Genomic DNA, 25443 nt, shown 5'->3' on the forward strand with positions numbered 1-25443 from the left:
TCAGATGAGCCTAAAAAATGTTTTCTGCTTGGCCGTGACACTGGAATGACAGCATCTCCTGAGCTTCCTGGAGAAGAGAGATCCTGAAGCAGGAGGGAACTGCACGTGTTATCCCACAGCCTATTGCCAGCACCTACGCTCCCAAGCCAATGGCTTTGGGACTTGACTATGGTTAGTTCCACAAATTTCCAGAACTGAAACATCAGTCTGAGCTAATCATAGCAAAATTAGGTCTTCTCTCGTGTTTTTCCCCTCTGAAAGGAACTGTGTGCATCTCATGTAACTTCGCTTTCTCAGTCTATCTTCCATAATCACTTCTCCTAAAATTAAACATTTGCTTTACTCAACAACTCTCTTCACTTCAAAGCATAATCCACCTGCCCCCACTGTGTGATGTACATGTTCAGTAGGTAAGACCAGAAGTCTTAATACGCTTTGGAATACTACACACAAAACCAGTGTTCTGCACTTGCATTTGGCCAGTGGTCTGGGAACCACCAGCGTTACAAAGCTGAATAGATTTAAAGCAGAATCCATATGAAAATTACTTTGTTATGTGAAATACATTAACAATACTGAAACATCACCTCCTGTCTTCTCTCAATCTTTCACAAGTACTACAAAAAATGATGCCTAAAGCATGTCCTGGTAAATGGATTAAAATCAAAATTTTAAAATATGTTTATTCTAGGTTCTTTGATCCTTAAAAAAGTATGGATTGCCCTCTCTATTGAATGCTTCTGTTAGCCCCAGAATAATAACTGCAGCTGGAGGGTGTGGGTTAGGGCTGTAGATCTCTTACCTCCATGATGGGGTTGGAGGCCAAGACTTTCTCCTCAACATTGGCTTCGCTGGCAGATCCACTGACCGTGGCAAAGTACCTCATGGCATACTTAGCAGAGACAGTCTTCCCGGCTCCAGACTCCCCACTGACAATGATTGACTGATTTCGCTCATCTCTGAAACACAAAGACATGTTAATTACCAGCTGTTCTCTCAAGGATGCTTATTTTTTGTGTCCCCAACTTGGCAACAACCCTTCCACCATAAATGTTAGCAACACAGCAATAATGTAAATGCACGTGGCAGGAACAAGGCTGTTTGTTAGTGAGCAAGCTGCCCAAACGGCTGATGGGACTGCCTGCGGCCAGGATGCTCAGCCGGGATGGATGTGGCCACCACAGCCAGCAGAGCTGCTCTAGAGAACCTGGCTACGGAAAGGTACCGGCTACCACTATCCACTACATGCTTCTGCAGCTACTTCTATCCACAGTCTCCGGTAAAGTGCTCCACTAAATTATCAGTGCTCATTAGTAAAGATCATTAATGCCATCTTACAGATAGAGAAATCAACAGCGGAGCCGGCAACAGAAACCTTTTGTCCTTCTGATCTAATCATCAGCTTTTCCCAGCATTGTTCCGAATCTGAAAAATTCAAGCAGGGCTGTTCAGGACACAAATAGCATCTCTGGAGTGAAGATGATCCCTTTGCTGTGAAGCAATTTCTTCTCGTTTCAAAAAAAAAAAAAAAAAAAAAAAATCTCTATTTGCTACTAAAACAATTTTCCCTCATCTCAAAGAGGGGTCTATTCATAAAGCCCAACCGTATGACTAATAAACACACTACAAAATAACAAGGCTAGAAATTAGCATTTATATAGCCTGTATCTTTTAAAATAAAGACCATTCTTGCTTTATACAGCATTTTATATTTCCAAAGTAAAAGAAATTAAAATGAATGCTATCTCAAAATACTCCTATGAGCTGGGTGAGCTTAACTCTACCTTACGTACTGGGAAGCAGAGAAAGAAGGAATAAAATTTCACCCCAAAGCTTTACAGAACTGGGTCTGGAACACAGAAAGCATAGCCAAGCCCCAGACCAGGCTGCACTTACAGCACAGTAACTGTGAATGAAATTTTGGGCAGGCACGTGTTCAGGCAGCGCATACGCAGCCTGAGCAGCCTCCAAACGCCTGCTGAGGCCACCGGGAAAATGCTATGCAGCGGAAGCGAAGAAATATACATGGAAAAACTATTTGTGGTTTCTGTAGCCTAAAGGTCCTCCAGGAGATCTGGGGTTCTATTTCTGAGACGGTTAAAAAAAAAAGCTGCTGCTGAAATTATGAAGCTAAATTACAGATCACATCACTTGATTCTCTCAAGCTGTCTCCTACCTTCAAAAGCATCCCCAAGCCCCCAGAAACAGAGCACAACTCCAGCATCTACTTCACGCTGCACAAAGACGTCGGCTAAAGGAGCCTCTGGTACATCCCACATCTCCGGGAGAGCCAAGGTGGGATTCGTTTAACCGAACAAAGGCATCGGCTGAAGCAGGTTTTCCACATTTCAGAAAAGGAAATTACTTTAAATGGCTGGGTGCCGATTTAAATTTAATAGGAAAGCTTAAGAAGATCGAAGCAACCTAATTTTATGTTCTCAACTTCTATTTAACACATGCGGTAGGTGCGAACGACTACAGCACAGTTCACACCTCTACATACACCGAGCCGTCCGTCTCAGCGCGAAAGCTGTGGGAGAGCCGAACTGTTCAGCTCGACGCGGGGTTGTGCGCAGTCGGGGTTCCGCGGGCTGAACTGACAGAGATGCCAGCCTCGGCCACGGGAAAATTAAAACACCCAGCGATGAGACCTCTCCTTACGGTGGCCATCCAGCCTGCTGTGCACGCGCCTCTGGGAGGTCTAGGGTGCCTGGGGTGGCTTGTGGTAGTGATGAAGATTTCCAGCTGGGAAAGGAAGAAGAAATGCTCTCGCTTCTTCCCCATCCTCCCTGAGTCCAGCAGCAGTAGAAAGACAGACATGCATGGGGGACAGCCTGTAGCTCTGCACGTCAGGCGGTGGCATGAGTTATACGGATGCTCACAGTCAAAAAGAGCAGTGGAAGGACATGGTTTGTCCAACCGAATGCTTAAATGGGACAACCCATAACAAACAATTTTCCTCTCACACAGACAGTTCCTGCAGTGAGTCAAAAACAGAGAACAATTTCTTCATAGGACTGGCATTGCTCTCTCTTTTATTCCTCTTCCGCTCTTTCAAACAGAAAAAAAAAACGCCATACCATTCTAAAATGTGGAACTTCTGCTCTGATTTCATGAGCTGCCTAACACAGGAGATGGGCAACGACACAACAAGCTTTGTATTTGTAGATCACCAGCTGTTTCATGTATTAAATAACATCACATACACGAGGACGCATGAAGCTCAACTCCTGTGAAATGTATCCTCTGATGATTAAGCTTATTTTTAGCTTAGTTCCCAAAGTACAGAAGGCTTTCAGAAAACAAAGTAATGCAACCTCAGTCTTACAGACTTCTGACAAAACCGGCAACAAAAAACTAACTCTGCTGCCAAGAGAGGAACAGTGAAATAAAGGCGTCTCATTCTGTCACATCCCTGAAGGACACGTCTGTGAGCGTGGAAAACACACACTGGTTTTGCCGTCCCCAGTCCCTCCTCGGGAGCTCAAGAGCGGTAGGAAACACCAGGCTCTTCAACAGAAGGAGCTCCATCTTTTCCAAAGACAGCAAAGAAATAATGAGGTTGAAGTAATTTCTCCTGAAGAATACTGTTGCTAATTAGCCTTGGGTTCCCTTCCCCCACGTCATAAGATACGAAGACGTATTCTTCTCCTTAGGACTCATTCATGTGCTCAGGAATAAGGGATCTGTTATTATATTGCTGTATCAGTACATATACACACATACGTTCCATAAATTCACCTAGAGAAGATACAGCTGGCTCTGTGCAAGCAATGAAAACGTTGCTGCCATCTCTTCTGCAATGAACATTTGTGTTTGCAGCAGCTACGGCAATCAGGAGAAACAAAGGGCTCGCTCATGGTCTGCAGCAGAGTCCTCTTGCATCGCCCTCCCAGCGCTCCATCCGCCCTCAGAGCTGCTCTTGTCTGCACAAGTACATTAGTCCATTGTTTTGCCGTAACACACTGGAGTGACCACCCTCTAGCATATTATTCTTTCTGCTTGTTGGCAGAGAGAAAGGCAAACACAACAAAATGGCCAAGATCACACTCGACACTTGAAGAAGGAGAAAGGGCAGCATAACTCAACACCCCAAACACAACGGCGGCAGGGGATGACGAGCCGTTACTGCCACAACATGCCTAACAAAGAGGCCCTACTGCAGAAAAAAAAAATAATATTTTGTTACCTAAAAGAACTTATGCGTTTCCATGCATTAGAGAAGATGATTTCAGGGCTGATGTCTTCTTGGTTATGTTGCAAGTTCAACGCTCCGAGAGACAATCTACCTGGAGAGACTGCACGTCAGCTGATGGATGAAGCTGATGTAATTAAATTCAGGTCATCGTAACGTAAAAAGAGTTTTATTGAGATAAATAATGTCTGCGTACCTCAGCCTTGCTGACTGTTGATTACACATCCCCTAAAGTGCTAATCCCAGCCTTTGTTCTGTCTGGAGCTGTGGAGTGACTGAAAAGTCAATCATACTTAAAAATGGGACATCCTTTGTGAATTAGCAATGGTTTGCCCATAAATCACCCATAGGAGCTTTCTACAAAGTTCCTGGCCCTTTTCAGGGAAGACTTGGCACATGGACGCCCTACCACAGGCAGCAAGATACTTAGTCTTTCAAGGGGGGTGGGGTAGTCCCACCAGACAGCCCTGTCAGCTCAGCGGAGGGCTCTTCTATGTCATTAAACTTTAAGGAAACAAAATGCCACGTTGAAAAAAAAAAAAAACAGTAAGTAAAACAGAATCAAAATACCTTGGATAGTGCATGAAATGTGTTGAAAATTATTTTCAATGGTTTGGTATAAGCAATGGTCCATCAAAAATATAACCTCGGCTTAGGCCAAGTGAAATTTGCATCATCAGTCTCCATTCAAAACAAAACAAAAAACCAAAACAAAACAGAGGAAAAAATCCCCAGAAAACACAAGTAACACCCTGAGTTCTTTCTCAGGTATAAATAACACCTTTGGGGTTATTTTTAGTTAAATCACTGCCCCTAGCCTTTGACCTGACATTCTGAGCACTTTACACATCACCAGTCAGAAAAAGCTGTAATTAAAACTTTCAGCCAATGAAACAAGTGAGGAGGGCAACAGCGGTACGTGTGACACCACTTTGCAGCCTGATGCCACAATCCATTATCGACGCAACACTTCTCATCTTCTTGGAGCTTTTTCTCTGAATGAAACAAGGAACTAGTTTATTTTAAAATTAAGATTACTTCTGAATGGAGGGAAGATTTTAATTATGCTTTTACAAAGAGAAATAAGGGAAAGCAAGCTGGGAGATGAGAAGGTGGAGGAGTCTTCTTTCACCCAAAGGTGGATAACGATGACATCCTAGGATACAGAACTACATTTCAGTGACACGATAGTAAGCCAAATCAACCTGAAAAGAGGCGTTTAACCCCAGCAGGCTGAAGCAGATTGACTGGGACCAGTTTACGATCCACGGAAACACCAAGTATTATGTGCAGGCATCGGTCAGGATCACATTCAGCTTTTGCCAGTGCAGAAGAATAAAGGAATGACAAAACCAAAATAAAACTTCAGTTTTAAGATGACAGGCCCAAACATTTCACAAGCTGAAATGTGAAATGACAGGCTGAGATTGCTTGCAGAAGCAGGGGACTCGATTCAGAAATCTTCCATATCTATTCTCTCAAGCCTATACTTTAAGAGTCATGTGAGGATAACAGCTATTTCTTGTCAAATAGAAGAACAGTAACACACTATGGGACAAATAACTTATAATTTAAAGTTAAAATAGTGTTATCTATCACCAAAATAATGCTGATGCCTAATCTTGAAAGGCAATATTCAGATGCTGTATCCAAGCCATACACAACTCCACTCCTTATGACAAGTAATGGCCACAGAATGAGCAATAAACGTCATTAATTTTTCATACCATAATTCCGGTAAAGGACAGAAACAGATTTGTGCATAGGCTGGTAAATTTTAAAGACCATTTTGCTTTACCTACAAAATTCTGTCGACAGGCAATATGTTTATGAGGAAATTCACTGTCTGAGTGCCAAAACTCAGAATAGATGTAGACTTACCTAACTCCTGAAAGTTTGGGATTACAACCTACTTTCCAGCAGGGTTTTTTTTTTATGCTTTGAAAAACCATTGCAAAATTCAACACTGAAGACAGCTTCTGCTCAAAGGAGGTTCAGCACTGGGGAAAAATAGAATGCTACAAACGGGGGAAAGGTTTGCAGAAAAAGGTTTTGCAGAACACGAATGAAACGACGATGCACAAGAAACCAGAAAGTGGTTTAAAAAAAAGAATCGGTTTCAAGACGTGAAGAAGACCCTTTGTTGAGGATGTGCGTATGTCTTAATGCAATACTTTTAACAGCATTGACTACTACTAACTTTAAATTCCGTATTTCGTAGAAATCTAGGGGAGATGCTTTCAGAAGGGCTCAGAATGGAGGAAACGCTACTCCCACGAGACCACGGCTGTCAACTGCAGTGGGAGCAAGAGCAAGACTGTCACTGGGCACCTTCAATGTGTGCAGAGTGCTGCAACAACACTGCCTAATCATTGATGCCTGTCAACATCTAAGGCGGCTTTTAACCATTTTCAGATGACCAGTGGAAGAACTGAGGCAAAAAAGAAAGAACACTGCAAGAAATGAAACATTAAAGTTACTAACGTTAAAGGCAGAGTTGTCAATTTTCAAACAATTTCCATTCGTTAAGATCACTACACCCACTGAAGCTGGTTCCCTCAAAAACCAAAACAGCTTCCTGCACCAGAGTCGTTATTTCCATAGCAAACTGTCCAAACAGATCAGGATAATCAAGACACACAGACTGAAAAATCCCTACAGACATTTTTGTTTACCTTCTTCCTCTGCACCAAAACAAAATCCCTCTCTGAAGCAGGAACACTGAAACAGTTAAAAACCTACCCATCAATAAGCATTTCGGAGGGGATTAAAGAAGCCCAGAGCCATTCAATTTAATCATCAAAGCACAACATTGTTTTTGTGTTTCTTTGCTTCCTATGACCGATGCATCGGATGTATCACTTGATCTCGTCTTTCAGACTCATGACTCCACAGCAAATAATGTCAAATAGCAATAGCGTGCATATAAGCACACACACCACAAAAACATCAGCCTGGGAAAACCAACAAAAGGAGTACAGAATTATTGACATCAACCTCAATATTCACATCAATCCATCCATACCCAAGCCACCAGCATCTCTACCTGGCAAAACCGTATTATTAACAGCCAATTTTAAAAGATTCTGATACTGACTTTGAAATGCTTGCCTCTGATGAACTACTTCAAAGCTGAAGTGTCTTAATACCATAGATGAGATTGGCAGAAAAGATCAGAGTGAGATATCCTTAATATAAAATGAAGAGACCAAATAACAGGGCAATTAGATGAGAAGAACATTAGTACATACTTTGCCTTTGATCCTAAACCCTCTATGTTTGTTAACCTTGAGGACACTGACAAAGTGCTGATGTTTTCAAGGAAGTTTCTTGTCAGGGTGGTTTGAAGGCCACCAACTTCAGGACATCATCTTCCCTCACTGCTCCAGTGCTAAGAGGTTTAATTAAATCTCCTGCCTTTTTTTTTTTTTTGTTGAGTTGCTACCGCTTTCTTAATTTCTTTTGGAATAACACGTTTAGGTTACGGCTAAAGGCACCAACCCCATGGCATATGACAGTTTCTTTTTTTTTTTTTTTTTTTTTTGTTAAGTCAAAACAGCACAAACTGCTGCTAAAGGCCTGATCCTGAGATCTTCAAATGTCGCAATCTCCTATTGCTTCAATGCAAGAACAAGAACACAATAAACAGCTTTTATTTAATCTAGCAGTGACAGTCTGGTCTGCTTTATCTCACTGCTGTTCCTCTACTGCAGTTCTGTGGTAATAAAGTAGACCTGGAAGCCCAAAATTGCTTTACATTTTCAAAACAGTGAATTTGGAATGATCAAAGAACCTGACACAAACTCCCAGGAAAGGAACCTGTGACTCAGGGAACATTTGGGCAGATCCTGTTTGCAGCGTACACACGTAATTACCCTAACATCAATGTCCGTCGTGCCCATCAAAGACAGAAAAGGAACTTAGCGATATGCCATCCTACAGCTGAATTACGGCAGCAGGAAAACCAACCCAAGAAAGTAACTGAAAAACTAATGACATTGCTGAAAGGTCAGGTAGGTTTGTTCTGAAATGCTGGCATGTTTGAAATCTTGCTGTCCTTCCATTAGCCGCGGGATTAACCAGGGACCAACACAAACCCAGCCGAAGCTCAGCGACTGTCTTACACCGATTTCCAAACTGTGCAAGGCTACACGTCCATACACGCAGCTGACATGATTAAGTGTCTCCCGCAATGCAAACATAACTCTGACTGAGGTAAGCATCCTATTTTTTGCAATCAGCCTCTCAGCATCCCCCCTGCATATTTGTGACAGCGTACGACCAAAATAACCTGCAGTATCTACAGGCAGAACATTCACACATCTTTGTATCTGAGAGCATGACTAAACAAATCTGTTCAATAAAGACTCCCCGCGAGGCAGCTGTAACAAAAACAAGAGCACTCAAAATTTTACCAAATAACTTTCCTCACTGGTAAGATGAAATATGAGAAGTTTACACAATGCACTGAAAATAAAAGCAGTGTGGAAGGGCTAAATACCATTGTAACTGCTTTATCGATGCACCCAAGTAACTTAGAAGTATTGATGTTATATTATAGGAATAGAGAAAGAAATTTAATGCTCCACCCATTCCAAACAGCTTGTTTGGTCTTGGAATAATTACCCACAGAAAAGATTTTAAACTCCTTTCTTGCGAAATCCATCAGCTTTCATCATAAAGTTAAGAGTTCTCTGCAGTATCGAATGTTTCGTGAGCTTCACAGAAAGCAGCTGGATTAACTAATTAAGAAGTTCAGGAAGGAACTTCCCAGCCCCAGAAGGACAAATCCATGCTATAAGATGAAACAATAAGGTTTTGCACACCTCACCCGAAGGCTCACTAAACAGGTCTGACTTCAATAAATGTTGAAATAGAGCGTTCCCTAAAAATACTGGTGATTGTAAACGTGAAACCAAAATACGTCCATATTTTTTTTTTTCCTAGAACACTCTTCTTTTTCCAGCAGGAAACGTGGTTTGGGAGAGAGACAAGGATTATTTTGGCAGAGCTCAGCAGCCCGTGCTCTCCCCAGGACCTGCCCTCCACAGTCCCCTGCCAGGGGAGGTCCCGGGTTCCCTCTTTGGGCAATGGGGCTCCACACCTGGGCGATGCTTGCCTTGGTACCGTTATTTGCTTTACTCAAAGACCAAAATTGGATTTTACACTTAGCCTACAGTGAAAGGCAGCTGTAAAACCCACCACCCCTGGAAGCTTTAACACGAGTCAGTGCAATATATTTAGCTTCACCTTTGCCTGAGCGTGGTGGTGTGTGGCAGCAAACAAGGCTGAACACGTTCAGCAGCACTTGTTCAGCGCAAAGCCCTTTGAAACTCAGCCCAAGGCACGCAGCATCTGCTAGGAGCCATCCTAAAAATTGGCAACTCTACAAAGCCAGAATTTGCTTTTCAAAGAGGTGTAATTTAACTGTTCAACAAATAAATAAATAAATAAATAAATAAGAATTAATTCAGCAGTTTTCTAACGCTCTCGGACCGATTGAGAACGGCAGCAGCCAGGTCCGGGCAGCCTCCCTGGCACATCTCGCAGCATCTTGCCCTTCATCAACCTTCTGAACAAACGATTTTAATCACAAAATTCATTGCAGCCCTAAATAAGTTCCGTTATCCCCTGTATCTGGATTTGGCGCTTTGCCTCCTGAACATGGGAAAGCACCTCAACTTTGTCCGATTACTTTCCAACTGCTTCCTACAGCCCGCATAACACAAGCACATCTTTCTGTTCTCTTTACGTAGCTGCTGAGCCTCTCTGCCTGAGAGGTCACCTTAGAATCACAGAATGGTTTGGGTTGGAAGGGACCTTAAAGCTCATCTAGTGCCAACCCCCTGCCCTGGGCAGGGACACCTCCCACTAGACCAGGCTGCTCCAAGCCCCATCCAGCCTGGCCTTGAACACCTCAAGGGATGGGGCAGACACAGCTTCCCTGGGCAACCTGGGCCAGTGTCTCACCACCCTCAGAGTGAAGAATTTCTTCCTAATATCGAAGCTAAATCTACCCTCTTTCAGTTTAAAACCGTTACCCCTCATCCTATTGCTCCACTCCCTGATAAAGACCCTCCCCATCTTTCCTGTAGCCCCTTTCGGTACTGGAAGGGGCTCTAAGGTCTCCCCGGAGCCTTTTCTTCTCCAGGCTGAACAACCCCAACTCTCTCAGCCTGTCCTCACAGCAGAGGGGCTCCAGCCCTCTGATCATCTTCGTGGCCTCCTCTGGCCCCGCTCCAACAGGTCCATGTCCTTCTCATGTTGGTGGCCCCAGAGCTGGAGGCAGCACTGCAGGTGGGGTCTCCCCAGAGCGGAGCAGAGGGGCAGGATCCCCTCCCTCGCCCTGCTGGCCACACTGCCGGGGATGCAGCCCAGGATGGGGTTGGCTTTCTGGGCTGTGAGCACACATTGCTGGCTCGTGTGGAGCTTCTCGTCCACCAACACACCCAGGTCCCTCTCCTCAGGGCTGCTCTCAATCCATTCTCCGCCCAGCCTGTATTTGTGCTTGGGATTGCCCCGACCCACATGCAGGACCCTGCACTTGGCCTGGCTGAACTTCATGAGGCTGGCACAGACCCACCACTTTCCTGCGGAGAAGCAACCAGGCAGCGCCAATAAACACCACCCCAGTGCTCTACCTTCACCTGTACTGCAAGAAATCCTCCTTTCCCCATTTTTAAAGTTTCCTCCTTGCAGCACTCCTTTGTGCAGCAGGCACAGCCCCTCCTTCCCTGCGGAGCCATGGCATCCCGGCGTTCCCAGTGCCGAAGCCTCCAAATTCACTTGCATCGGCACATCCCAAAAGGTGCGGCCTGACACAGATAATTATTTTTTCCACCCTCAAAGGGCTGTTGTGCGGATTAATGAGGTAACTTTCGCAAAACACCCAGAATGTGCAAAGTAAGCGCTAAGGGTTATTGTTATTAGAGACTAAAGTGATTTGAACCATTCTGTGCTGATGTGATGGGGAAGGGGGAAGAGAAGAACAAGCGAGTTCCTAGCGCTGTGCCCCAGGAGCAGGAGAGCAGCCCCGTTTCCTGGTCTGCTCCACCGGCACACCCTGCACCCATCGGTTTATTTTGACTATCTGGATCTAACATGCTCTGACCTGACACATCCCGCTCCGCAGAGACACCACGCACCAACAACTCGGAGACACCTTCAGCTGCACCTTGAGTCACGGCAATTGCTCCTGACTAAGCAGTAAATTAATTCTTTGTAAAATCATTCATTTTTAATAGGCATGACACATTCATCCAACAAACCATGTTCTTTAACCACATTTCTAAATATATTTCCAGTTTACCTGGTTTTTTAAGCCTAACAGCGTTTCTCACTGACATCTTCTTTAGCCACTGGAGAAAAGATGTCGTTCTATGCACAGGACCAGGGGCTGGAAGCTCAGCTCTGGGCTGACCAGGCACGGCCACAGCACACCATCTCTGCCTTACTTGTCTTCTACACAAGCAGAAATTGATAGACCAGCATTAGAGGAGACAGACTTTGGTGAAGGCCTATAAAGCGCCTGGAAAACATCACGCCTTCCATGAAAGCAAACATTATTATGCAATACATGTTACCTGGCACAGAGACCCCTTAATGCTGCGGGAGACGAAGGCATACAAAATATAGCATGTTAATTTTTGTATATTGAAAATAAATTAGCTTTGGGAGAATGTTACCAGGAAAGCCATTTAACTGCTGCAGTACATATTACATATTCTGTTCTCACATACTGTCTTGTCAAGCTGGTGGGATCGAGTCATCAGAAACCGGACCAGGACTTTTGATTCAGGGGCTCTATGTCGTCTTGGTGAGCTCGCCAAAGTTGCTCTCTCACTCCCCATGTCTGTTGCAACTTACAAAGTGGAAATAATGATACTGATCTCTTCTGTAAAGGACTTTGAGATCTGCTCATGGAGGTGAAATATTACTATTATACATAACCTGAATTCTCTTGAGTCTGTTCCATCTGCAAACTCAGCCACTCCGAAACACCTCAAGTTCTTAAGCATCTTTTGGTCTTCAACAACAACAGCTTGGTAAAAACATTCTGCAACTCTCTCAAAACCAGCAGATGTACTGTGTTGGGTTTTTTTCTACTTTAACAAATCACACCACTTGCCATGTTAATTGTATCCAGGAAACACAGCTCTTGACTGTAAAAATGGCAAAAGGTGAGAAGATAATGAATTGACGGTAACGTCTCTCGACACATACAAATGAAGGAAACTGAGGTCAGCACACGCTGCAAAATCATGACAGACTGCACTCCAGAGGAGCACAAAGATGAGCCAGCACTATGCAACTGATTTATCTAGGGATTAGTCAGAGGTCACTCCTGCAATAGTTTAGGAAAGCTCATTGCTTAGCTACCAGCAGGACACCTCACATGAACTCCAGCTTCCAGCTACGACCAGACTTAACCCTTTTGTTGCCTAAAAATAATCACTGCTCGGACAAGTAGGCCCCTGACGTTCCAGCAAGTTGATACCCCATCTGCTCTCTTGTACCTGTAACACCATAACACGCCAGACCCAAAGTCTAGGAGACTATTGCAAAATCATCTGCTCTCACCAGAAAGGACAATTGCCCTTTTCATTCCAGTTCTAACAACAGAGCCCCAAAAGGACACCTCTTTTCAAGGTAAGTGTTTCATTTAGAAAGTCATATGCCAAAGCCCTAAGTCGAAGCCCTCACAGGTTCATGCGATGCCCACCACAGCAGGCTCTCGTTGCATAACTGGATGCAGACCCGTGACGGGCTGTTCATCATCCCCCCCCCCCCCCGACTTCTGCCAGGGGAGAATAGAGCATCCCTTTATCAGACGCTCGGAAGCGAAGCAGCAGCTGATCAGATGTGCATTTTTGTAGGAGGGCATCATCTTGGGATGCCTGGGATAGCTGGAGACTGTCAGTCAAGGTGCTTTCAAAACACCCACTCAACAGCTCACCAAGTTCCTTTGGAACAAACACGAACAGGAAAAAAAATCTTCCTGTAGCTGAGAGCCATCAGCCACATGCCGAAAATCTGACAAAACAGAGAGGCAGCCTACTTATTAAAGGTAATTTAATGAAAAAGATACGCACCAACATTGAATAAATCATTGTACTTCGTCCAAACAGAAAAAGCAAAACTTTGGAGACTGATGCTTTAAACACTGTTGCTTTCCGTCCTGGCATTCACAGAGTTTCATAGGGATCTCATCAGTATGTAATTCTGTTACTTTCAATTTGCACTTTGCTAGACAACTTTACTAATTAATCAGAAGGAAATCTCCAAGCTAATTTCTTAAGTTGAAAAGCACTGAACTCTGCTGTATCTGTCAACAATGACAAGCAGAATGGAACAAACCAGACCAACAAAATGCTGATAAAAAACAACATTATCTTAATTACTGCAATATACCCTTACTAGGCAGGCGAAGGGATCCTGTGTAAGAGTGATTTAGAACTTCTTTCCCTAATAGAGTTAGGAAACTGATAATCATAAGTCTCACACATTAATGCAATTCTTAACAGTTTCAAGAGCATAATCATCAACATCTCCACTTACTGCAAACCATACAGTTAAAAATGGAGGCTTGTACCAAATATTACAAAGAAAATGAGCTGCACCTGCTGATGGTTATAATTCCCACTGAAGTTGTAACTGCTACTGTTAAAAAAAAAAAAACAAAAACCCAAAAAACCGAATACTGGCCAACTGATGCTTTGCCTCAATTTTCATAGTTACCACAGAGGGATAACTGTGAAGACTGAACTTCTTTTTTGTTAATAATTTGTAAATGCTGACTTACAAAGGTGGAATGCATTGTAGTTCAAAGGGTCCAACACACGCAAACACCCACGTGCTGACATTGTGGTTTGTATTTCTGAGACAAAAATAAGTTCTTCAATAATAATTTACTTGCTTTTAAATCACTTGTGTGCCTTAAACATTGTCCTGAGCCGGTATACGTTTGCTCAAGCAAAGCAAGCTATCCATGAACCATTGCCCACCCTTGAGAAGAGAGAGACCCGGGCAGGCAGGTGCCAGCTCTTCCCAAAAGCACACCTTGTTCCAGCTGTGTACAGCTGTGCTCCTCCAGAACCCCAGCAGCCCCCAGAGGGCTCTGCAGGAACGCCCTGAGGCGGGGGGAGCCCCTGGGACAGGTCCCCCTCCCACCGATCCTGCTCCCTCACCCCTGGATCTCCTCCTGCTCGACGGAGGGAGAGATCTGCTCCGGAACCCTCGCACCTGCCGGCTGGAGCATCGTACAACCCAAACCGATGAAGCTATTGGCAAGTATGAGGTGTACGTAACCCTAAGGCTAAAACACAATTTAAAGGCAGCTGTAAAACTAGTTCATTGCTTATTTTGGGCACAGCAGAGGGAAGGTGTTGGGAATGAAGCTGCCAGTCTGGGCAGAGGAGCTGTAGGAGATGGAGAGAGAAAAGAAAAAAGGCACAGAGATACAGATGAGAAGTGGGAATAAAAGCCGAGAGTGCAGAGCAGGGAAAAAAGAAGAAAAAAAAAAAGAAAGAAAAGAAATAATAATCAAAAATGAGATTAGTCTTAGAAGAGCTGTGCATGTTTTCCTGTGCTGGAAAAGACAAGAAGCTCCTGAGCAAACAGCAATCACTGATTGTCAGATACGGGTAAAAAAAGACCCGTGATTCCTTTTCACTAACGTTCTACTGGAAACTGGCAACAGATCTGCCGTTGAAAGGGGAAATCCTGGCTGTCCCCAGGGGCACACCCCTCCACAGCCCACGCACGCCACACCAGCCATGCCACCCGGCTCGCTCTACCCAGAACGCCCCACACACGGAGGGGTCTTGATGTGCTGCTTTGTGCTGCAATTAACCCCGAGCAGTCGCTGAGCATCACTTCTCATGCACAAGCCAGATGTGAGCTCCATCCCTGTCATTCCAGCAGTCAATGTTTTTGCACTCTATTTTTCCCAAAGACACAGTGCAAGTATTTAGTGTGTAATCACCAGCTTTCCTGATTGCTGTCATGGGGCATTTTCTATGGCTGAAGACCACAGAGATCATTTAGTTACAACCATGCGCACGGAAAGAGTTTCTCAGCCACAGCAGATGCAGTAATGAAGCCGGCAAGAACAAATTCTACGTCATTAAATTATAAATTAACAAGAAGACTTAAGGAGTAAATATTTAGAAGAGCTCGCTGAAGCCTTATGGATAGGAGCATCATGAACAATTATTCCAGTGATAATTTAAACATGGAGTTAGGAAAGACTAGAAACAACAGAAAAATAAATCTCACCAATTAGATGCATAAATGCAGATTAATGTCATATGAGTATCTACCATATGAATATTCAGTGCAATTATTAAAGCATTAATGAAATAGTCACAGACAATTAGGAATAACCAGCTGCAGAAATGTAAATCTGTGCATTTTCTTCTTTAACTTCATAATTCAGGACTAAAAGGTGATTCCTTCAGAGTGTAGAAAGTATCACTGAAGTTAATGGGCAGGACAATTGATTAAGGAATTGGAAACAGCATTAGAAAATGAAGTTCAATGAGCAAACCCAGTATGTCCAAATGACAGAAAAAGTTCTTAAAAACAAACAAGAAAAAAATAGAGAGAAAAGGAAATAAACGTTCGGAAACGAAATAAACAATGAAATCGTTATGTCAGTGTAGAGGAATTTTTTTCATTTTCATGACATGCCCAGATTTCATTTTGCACCTCTGAAAGTACTGTCAGCTATTCACAAAAGAACAACCAATTGTTTATAACACGTTGTAGACACACAAAGGCATTAATTCATTGATGCAAAAGGATTATTTAAGATCATTTCCATGCTTATGTAACTTCTCATCATTTGTTTCAAAAAGGAACTTCTACCACATCTTATTTGTTGTTACTCAGGACAGCGGAATTGCTGGAGGGTGCAGCGAGAGCTGAAGAGCTGGCAATTAACACAAAAAGCAAAAAACCACAGCAGAAACTCTAGCCAAAATCTCAGCCCTCTGAGTCTTCCTCCGAGGGCAGAGGATGCAGACGGTGGCAGATAGCCATCTCCACTGCACAGGCTGCAGCCAGCAAGCACAGGGAATACAGGCGATCCGGCAACTGGAAATTTCAACGCAGCTAAGAGGTAAGCCTGCTCCAGACAGTCGTTAGAGATCCCCCTCCAGCCTCTTACTTCCACTTGTTAACATTAAGAACAAAAATTCTGGGAATCTGGATTACATCCATCACTGACACATAACGGGAGGTCACTATACCGTGCTGCAGGCGTCAAATAAGGCTAACAAATTCTTATTTTGTAGAGCTTTTAGAGGGACTTGAGCAGCACATCTGCTTAAAACAACAGTGATCTAGACCTGTAAAACAGTGAGCGAGACCGAAAGAGCCACAATGCAGATGCCACTGCCATAACACGCAGTTTTGCCTTTATGTTCCCATACCAGACTATATATCTATTTTCTTTGCAGAAAGGAAGTAAGGCGAATACTTCCGCCAGCGAACAGTGCAGATGGAAGGTATTTTTGAAACGCTGGCTATTTCGAAATTACTCTAAGTCATGAAGTGTTGCACTGTACCGTACCGTTTTCTTTTGAAATTATCTATTACGTGGGTACCATGAATCACCATTTCACGTACGCAGCTGACTAACTTCACAGCGTACAGAGCATTTTATTCACCCTTGCTCTTATACGGATCCTTAAATGAACAGATAGCTAGTTTCAAAGATGAACCTTTTACCATTTTCAAGCCATTCTCCCCTTGCCTCCCCCTCCTGCAGTACGGCTGGAGGGCCACTGCAGTTAATCCAGAGATCTGCCACTGTTTTACTTCATTAATTTGATCATGGACTGTATGGTCAACCAGGAAAACCGTATCAATAGCTCGCAGCTAATCAGGGAAGCTACCAGGGACCACTTTGCTCCACAGAGCACCCCAAAAGACCTTTATCCTAGACACGAAATACTTCAAAAGCTCCTCAGGTTCTTGTTCTCAGTTCAAGCAGGTTCTTGGGGTGAAGGGGCGGAAGTCTCTACCAACCACCTCCTTGGGTGACAAGTTCATTTTCGTGCAATGTTTAAAGAAAAGAGGATTTCCTGCACAGCTGTTACAGTGTCCTTGGAGACACCGTTTTCAGGCACTCTGTGCAGTATCTGCTCCCTCTTAATTCGAGTCACCGACAGCCACAGGCAGATTACGTAGCCAGGACTGTACCGACGTGACTAGGAGCCTATAATAGCACCCATAAGCCGAGTGATTTTTTTTCTGTTGTCAGTATCACGTATAAACACAAAAAGGTTAAGAATCTGGCACCTTTATCTTTAAAAATCCACTGATGATTAAAAAGTATCTCCACATTTTGCTAACCAAAATAAAACAACATAATCTTATAAAGCACTGGGCTAATTTTAGACCTAAATACCGACGAGATCTGTGGTTATTCCTGTTACCTGTCAGTGGCCATGATCCCCCCGTGGCATTGGTAACGCTTTACTGTTCGCTAACTTAGGCAAATTACCCTCTAGTGAAACGTACTAAAACACTGGATGGAAGACAGATCTTACAAAATATTTATATGAGGCATAAATTAAAAGTGAAGGCCACTGGCCAGAAACTTTAAGTCTTATTCCTTTTAGAAAAACAATGAATTCAGGACTAGTGGTCTACAAACCTGGCCATCTGCTTGTATGCTTCTTCAGCCACCGCGAAGATATGTGGATCCATATCCCCCATATTTTGGCCACTGTACGCGTTGATGATATCTTCGCCATAGATAGGCAGTTGTTCATAAGGATTTATGGCCACTAAGACGATACCTACAAAGGAAATGAAACAAAAGGAATTACTAATAGTTGTTTCAAAAGAAAACAAACCAAAAAATGGCTTTAACACCCCCTATTGTTCTAGCCTGTCTAAAAATATTAACTAGAGAAGAATAAGGATCTGATATTACTGACTCCAACAAATATTTATTCTGACCACAGTTTTGCATACAAATAGTGTCACAAGAGCTTACTTCTACCCTGCTTTAGGAAACACATCAGGGACAACTTTTTACTTTTTCTCTTTATCCACCTTTTCTAAAGTTAGCGTGCACGGAACAACCAGATTCGGAGTGTATGGACTTGAAATACGGCCTGCTCAGGGCAGTAAACCAATGAACGTGCATTGTACTTCCCTGTGTTTTACTGTAAATTACAAATGATAACGTGATTTGTGAATGACTACGATTACGCGGCCTCGCCGACTGCCAGTTTGGATATGTGAAGCGTGTTAACCCCTCAGCCGTTACGCTGCGCCCAGGAATAACATCTTCAGTTTTCGTAACAAGCGGCAAAGGAGAGTCATGGTGCAATTTGGATTCCAGGGCATCTCTAGCAGCCAGGCAGGACAACCTCCTGCTCACAGGGATCAAAAAAAAAAAAATCCATGTAGACACATCTCATCGGGCTGATACACAGCGGTACACAGTCATGTCAGGAAACTGAGTAATTACAACTCTAGAAGGCACCATAAAACCCTCATCTTATGCATCTGTCTGTATGACTAGTTACACTTTCCATTTTCTAGTTTTTCCATCCCAGGTAAACACGTATCCGCCTTTTTAAACACTGCTCGTTACTACAGCATTCCTAAACTCATGCCATCCCTTTACTCTCCCTGCACAGGACAACTCAGTCTTTCTCCGTACACCCTTCTGAGCCACAAAGGGGGATCTCCAAGGCTTTTGGTATGATTTTCTTTTTCCACGAGAAACAAGGAATGCTCTGCCCACGGGGATGATTTGCCGAAGATTACGTACACCTTTCCCTCCTGCAGCGTTTACAACGGGTAAGGAATGCCTGTGTGCCCCTGCAGGGGCGAAAGCACTGATCGCTGCCACACCAGAGCCAGCCGTGCCAGGCGGCCTCTGCTCTCTTGACATTCCTCCATTCCTCCTCACCTCGACAATGGGATAAGGTGGGAGAAAAAGAAAAGAAACTCTAATTTTAACTGTGGCCATTTTAAAAAACGGAATTTCTTCTTACATATGTATTTTGGTGCCTAAAAGCGGCAATGCGGGCACAGATGGCTGCACGTTGGCTGTAGCAAGCATGCTGCACACATGCTCCTTGCACAGACCATCCCTGAAGAACCTGCACCAGGACCATTCCCACGGCGGTCAACTCGCTTCTAAATTTACTCGAGAATTCACACGTGCACACACACTTCCTCAGCACAGATTCCAGATTACGGTGGTGTGATGTCTACCTCCGAAATTTTCCATGGAAAAGCCGGGAGAAGTGAAAGCACCTATAGCCTGGCATGGCTGCTGGGAGCATCGTCCCATTTTTAAATCCTGGCATGCGTGTATGGAACAAGCACAAGCCATAGCAAAAACACTAAACAACAATAGAATACCTTTCACAAAGAGATTCGAGAGACCTTGATCCATTTCCTCCAATATATCGCAAGTTTTATGGCCAGACACACCCAGGTAAAGAGAGTGTCAGTGTTTTTCCATCAGCCATGACTTCACCAAAATGACTCAGGAGCTCGAGTGAAAAGTCTCTATAAAAATTTATGCCAAGCTCTAATGCTGTAGGGATGAGCCAAAAAATAAGAGGGAGGGTTAGGGAGGGGAAGGGGCCTCAGTACTAGCGGACTCAAGGAATGCTTTCAGTGCTGGTATTTAACATCTGCCCTCTCTAACTGTGAAAAAGCAGTAAAAAGTTAAGTCAGGGTGCGCCGCCGAGCCGAGCCTCCCAGGCTTGCACGTCTAATCAAAGAGACATTAAAAGAAAGCTGTGCGAGGCTTCAGACAATTCCCTCCTGCTTTTGGCTACGTTGGCAAAAATAAACCCTTCAGAAATTCAAAACAAGCAGCCCCGTGAGAAGTCTCCGGCACATTAAATCACTTAACTTCAGTAGTGATCTGTAAAATCTGCGAGCGACTGCCATATGGAAATATCCAAATCAACTGAGTTAGGAATTATATGCTTTCTACGGAACTTTTAAATCAGCCTGTCTCACAGGACTATAATCCAGGTTAATTTATATAGAAGTTCTCTTTATCTCCACTAAATCATATTGCTGTTTTAAGAAACATCATGGGCCTTCCCAAATCAAGTTTACGTGTGTTTTTGCTCCTACAATTACACTAAATAAAACCCTGGCTACTCTTTTTGCCATTCTTCTTAGCTAATTCTTTTATCTTGAACATATTCATCCATTTGTGGACAAACAGGATATTAATATAATTAACATATTCATTTAAATTAAAGTTCGCCCTCCTGCACAGCAGGCAGTACTTTGCACATCTGGACTAACCAGCAGTATTCGCTGAGGTTTCGTCACAGCCAGAGCCGTCTTTCCATGTAAGCATTCACATTTTCCCTTGTAACTTTGCAACTTCCTTCATTAATCCTTCATTTCATAGTCCCGATAGTAAAGCAATGTTATAAATCACCTCTGAATTGCTGGTGAAAGGCTGACGTGAAATTAAGAAATCAGGAGGTTTTCTGTTTAAAAGCTTGGATTACTTCAAAGTGAAATTTTAAAGACTTTAACATCCATGTGACATATTACACTAAGGACAGCATGGCTGAATTCACTTCTAGTGCCGTGGACATCCATCCCTCCCAGTTCTAGTTCTGCTGGTTGAGAATAATGTTACCGTAGTTCTCGTGGTGGATTAAAGTGTTTTTAATCTCCTCCGGGCTAAATCAGCTGGGTTAGTTTAAACCACCTTCACGGGGTATTTAAACTAACCTGGGTAATGCAGGAATCGGATTAAGGAGGCAAATACAACTCCTCCCGCAGGCAGAGCTCCAAGGCAATAATCTTTGCAGAGGGGAAGCCACTTGTACTCAGGACGGGAACTGGTGGGGTGGTTTGAACAGTGAACGTCCGTGGCCAAAAGACCAGGTTTACGAAGGCCAACACTCCAGCTTTATTTTCCTTAGCTTACAACATAAGGTACATGCGCCAACATCCCAAGCGAATAAATCCACAGCATTCTGCATTCCTCAGGTCACCAGTTAGTGTTCAACCTCCTTCCCCTGCACTTGGACCACCGGGAGGGAACCCCCACGCTCCTGGCTCCACGTGTTTCTAACAAACCCACACACAGCTCCCAGATTCATCACTTCAGACTTGTTTAGAAGCAGAACAGCCAACCAAGCTCCGCCATCCCACGCCCTTTGGCAGACCCATTTCATGAAGAGTTAAAGGCCTTCCAGCTCTATGAGAAACTATAAAACAATGAAACTCAGACTGAAAACCCCTTACAAGCTCAAAAGGCCTTTCGAAAAACATTCCTCCATCAAGAGCTTTGCCGTGGGGGCACTAAGGACAGAAACACGGACGATGTCTAAACTGGGGAAACTGAGGTGGTTTCCCAGTGCCAGGACCAGAACTCAGCAAGGGCTTCCCAGAGAGGCTGTGGTATCTCCGTCACTGGAGGTACACAAATACTCAGATGCTTTGACTGGTCCAAGCCCTGAGCAACCCCGTCTGATCAGACCTGTTTTAAGTAGGGAGCTCCACCAAAGATTTCCAGAGGTCCCTTCCAACCTAAATTATTCTGTGCCTCTAGTCATGCTCTGACTGCATGATGGGATGAGACGTAGGTATGAATCATCTCCCACTCCTACGGGGAGGAAGGCTGGCTGCGAGCAGAGGGAGGCAAAGTCTGATTCAGCCCCCCGTGGTCTGAGAGCAGGACTGGGAGCAGATGCGCTCTGCTCAGCATCCGCAGGTTAGGAATAGCCAGAGTGAGGAAATCGCGGCACGGCACCAACGCCTGCAGTCCACCCATCACAACATCTTTAACGTGCGGCCCGCCTTAGCTCTCCGTACCCATCACCATGAGTGGAGCTGCAGCAGGGACCAGGAGAGGGAAAATCTGACCCTTGGCGTACTCCATGTGCAGGCCAGGACAGGACAAGGCCTTCAGCTGCAAAACACAAACTCCTGCTTCAGACACCTGCAGCCAGGATTAGCCAGTATCTGCCAAGGGCCACCTTGCAGCATGACTTCCCTACACCACAGTTAGCAAAGTAGCACGAAATACAATGAAATTATAAACAGCAAGTCTAATATATGACGACATCAAGAAGGCTCAATATACTCCGGCATGCGATACCCAAAACTGGGACCATCCTACAGAAGTCTGATTAAAGACAAAGTTAAATTGCATATTTAAGAAATCATGGGGCATGTTTTCTGTTTGGCATAAACTGAGCTACAATGAATATGCAAAGACAATTTGGCTACACCTACTGGAAGAACGTGTCTTTGCCTTAATCAAACAATTACAAGAAGGAAATTTTCAATATCTGGTTTCCAGCAATCACGTCATCGTATTATGTTTTGTTTTACTCAGCTTAAAATGTAAAAAATCCACCAATGACTTAAACCATTTCTTATGCACTAACACAATATCCAAAGTACATATTTCAATATTTGAAAAAATAATAAAGTTTTTATATTGAAAGGCTGTATTAAAAGTTAGCAATGTATTTTGACTAAACACTGAGATTTAAAAGGAACACACGCACATACAGGAAAAAAGCCCAGAAGCATGAAATCTCAATTTTAAGCCTGAACTCTCTCACAATGTTTCTTTAAATCTCGGCTGCAATTTTGAACCTATGATGAAGTGATCATTAAAGTGACTTCCCCCATTCTGGCCATCTGAAAATATCACATGCAGTTACAACTTTGAGTAACCTCTACTGGGAGTTCAGTGGCATTTTTAATTTTAAAACCAAGATTGTTCATAATTGTGAACGGGCAAGCGCTGGCTCACGCACTGTTACGGATTCAGTCCTGTAGTGGCACTAACTGGAAAACATGAAAAAGAAAATAAACCGGTATATCCCAAGGATAGAGGGGCCTACCTCGATGGAGAGGTAGGCATCAATCCACCAAACTGTACGGGCATCTGCCCCACGTAAAGCTCTCCACCAGCCCGTGCCTATCTACACAAGCCCAAGGGGAACACCAACCAGCCAGGAATCCCATAAAACACATAAAAATCCCAGCACACTAAAATTGCTGAATACACATTTTATAAACAGAGTCCACTGGGAAGCTAGAGGGATACAAAGCAAAGTCAATTTTCTCTGAACTTTGACACTTTCAAGTCTATCTGATGCATTTAATGACCGCAAACACAGGGACTTTCCTAAGAACAGCCCAACATGTCCCATCATTAAATGACTTTAAGTTAAAAGCACGCCTATCAATAATCAGCTTTCCTTTTGCTGTCTGTAGCATTTTACGCAAAGATTATGGTATGAAAAGACAGTACTTGCCACAATAGGTATAGATTAGTTTAGAGTCTATAAATCGAACTTTGAGGTTGTGTAAAACAGCCGGTTCATGGAGATAACTGAGCGCTGTGAGGTCATTTTCACCAACAAGTATGTCAGGGTTTCGCAAGGGCGGGAGTTCCTTGGTCTTCGGATCCAGGCAATATTCTAGGTCCTGCAAATCAAAGGGAAACGCACGCTGAAAGAGCGGGTGCGCAGGTTTCCTCATGCAGTCCCTCCAACCGTTCTTCCCAGCAAATCACGCCCCAGTCACAAAGCATGATGCAAGATTTAACTTTTCTGGTGATTTGAGGGGACAGTTCTTTCTCCAAAAACGTCATTTAAAATTTCCCAGAAGGGTTTTCTATACGTGACAGGCAACCATAAAGAGACATCATCTTTTTAAACTATTACTTAAGCAAATTCCTTTCTTTCACTCCTAAATCTTTTTGTTAAATAAAACAAGATACGTTATATCCTAAATCTAGCTAGTTTTTCATATTATTCATATTATTTTCCTCTTGAGCGGAGCAGCCAGAGGAAGCAGATCCCCATCAGTCTGTAGCCAGCTTCATACCCAGTAATACGACACAAGAACACTGGCAGAACGCCATGAAGAACACATAAACTGAAGAAAAACAAAATACTACTTAAAATTTTTGCAAATATAAATTAATCTCTAATGAAAACATTTTAATTGCATCTGCCTCTAGGTCTAAAATTACTTCATTTACCAGGTATTTTCTTGTCCCCACACAACGCGACTTAATTGGCAAACACCCCCATTCTGCTACATGCGGTACTCAACCATGCAGCGTCCCCACACAGCATGGAATATGGGGGAGGGATTAATCTTGTCCCATCAGAAAGGTTGTTCTCAGCTTGCCATATAAGAAATGTGAGTGAGTCAAAGACTGAAATGCATTCAAGTAAAAGTTTTTATTTAGAAGCTATTCTATATATATAATCTGTTCTTTTTACTTCATGGCTATGTAGATCTCTACATGAAAGTAGGATCTAAGATGGCCACTGGTAAGAAGAAAAGAAATTAAAAATAAATATTTGACCAACTGCAGTAGGTCTTTATTTTCCATGAGAAGATCTTGGGGATCACCATCATTATATATTAAAATTAAATAACCATTTAAATGGCATGAAAAAAAAGGGCAGGCCTTCACTAGAAGGATGTGAGCTTTTCGTAGACACTTCATCATTTCTCTACACTGTATGCAGCATCATTTTCGTAATGCTTTTAATCCTTGCCCCTTTTTATCTTCATTAACCTTCTGAGGGTTGTGCTCAACTCAAAAGTCACAATCCTTTCTCTGCAACACTGTTCTCACTGGAATATCAAACCAGGGTTGTAGCTTTAACGGCATAAGTAGAAAAAGATGATGCAACTGAGTGTAACAGGCAGCTGGATAAAAGCAACACGTTTTGTTTTATTTTATTTTTAAAAATTAGGCAAAATGGATTTTTGTTAATAAACAGTATAATTTGTCACACAAAAAAATACTACTCAAAGTGGGTGGACAAGAATAATTGCACATACACAAACACGGATCTATTTTGACAATATAGCTTCCTGTGTAAGATACATGCATCTCCGCTCGAGAGCAAGAACAATCAGCTTATGGACGATACGTAGACCTACCTTGCCCTCTTCAAGTCGAAGCTGGAGGACTTTATCCCCAGGTTTATAATCTTTGAGAAGTTCTGCCGACTTCCAGACCTCCTCTGGATCAGGGATCCAAACCCTGGCATACTGCAATACAAGAACAATGGCAGATGATCAGTGACTTTTTGTTGCAATAGAGTTAAACCATCAATACACATGACACCAAAACCAACCTTTTTTTTCTTTTTTTAAATACACATTTAACAGCCAAAACCTTAAGCAAGAGACAAGTTAATTAGTACATCTGAGGTGAATAAGTTCTTCTATCTATTGATAAAAGG

The 25443-nt window shown here is 43.3% G+C and overlaps 1 protein-coding gene across 8 annotated transcripts in view; it reads right to left on the bottom strand.

The window, feature by feature from the left end:
- Nucleotides 1–25443, bottom strand: part of MYO5A (myosin VA) — a 105181-nt gene that overhangs the window by 61441 nt on the left and 18297 nt on the right. For all 8 annotated transcript variants that reach the window (XM_074599608.1, XM_074599606.1, XM_074599612.1 and 5 more), the window contains exons 2-5: nt 25139–25249; nt 23488–23659; nt 17859–18003; nt 803–959 (exon numbers count right to left, since the gene is read on the bottom strand). In XM_074599608.1, coding sequence (XP_074455709.1) covers nt 803–959; nt 17859–18003; nt 23488–23659; nt 25139–25249 — 585 coding nt within the window. The remainder of the gene's footprint in view (nt 1–802; nt 960–17858; nt 18004–23487; nt 23660–25138; nt 25250–25443) is intronic.

Source organism: Larus michahellis, chromosome 9 (genome assembly GCF_964199755.1).
Source record: "Larus michahellis chromosome 9, bLarMic1.1, whole genome shotgun sequence".
NCBI lineage: Eukaryota > Metazoa > Chordata > Aves > Charadriiformes > Laridae > Larus > Larus michahellis.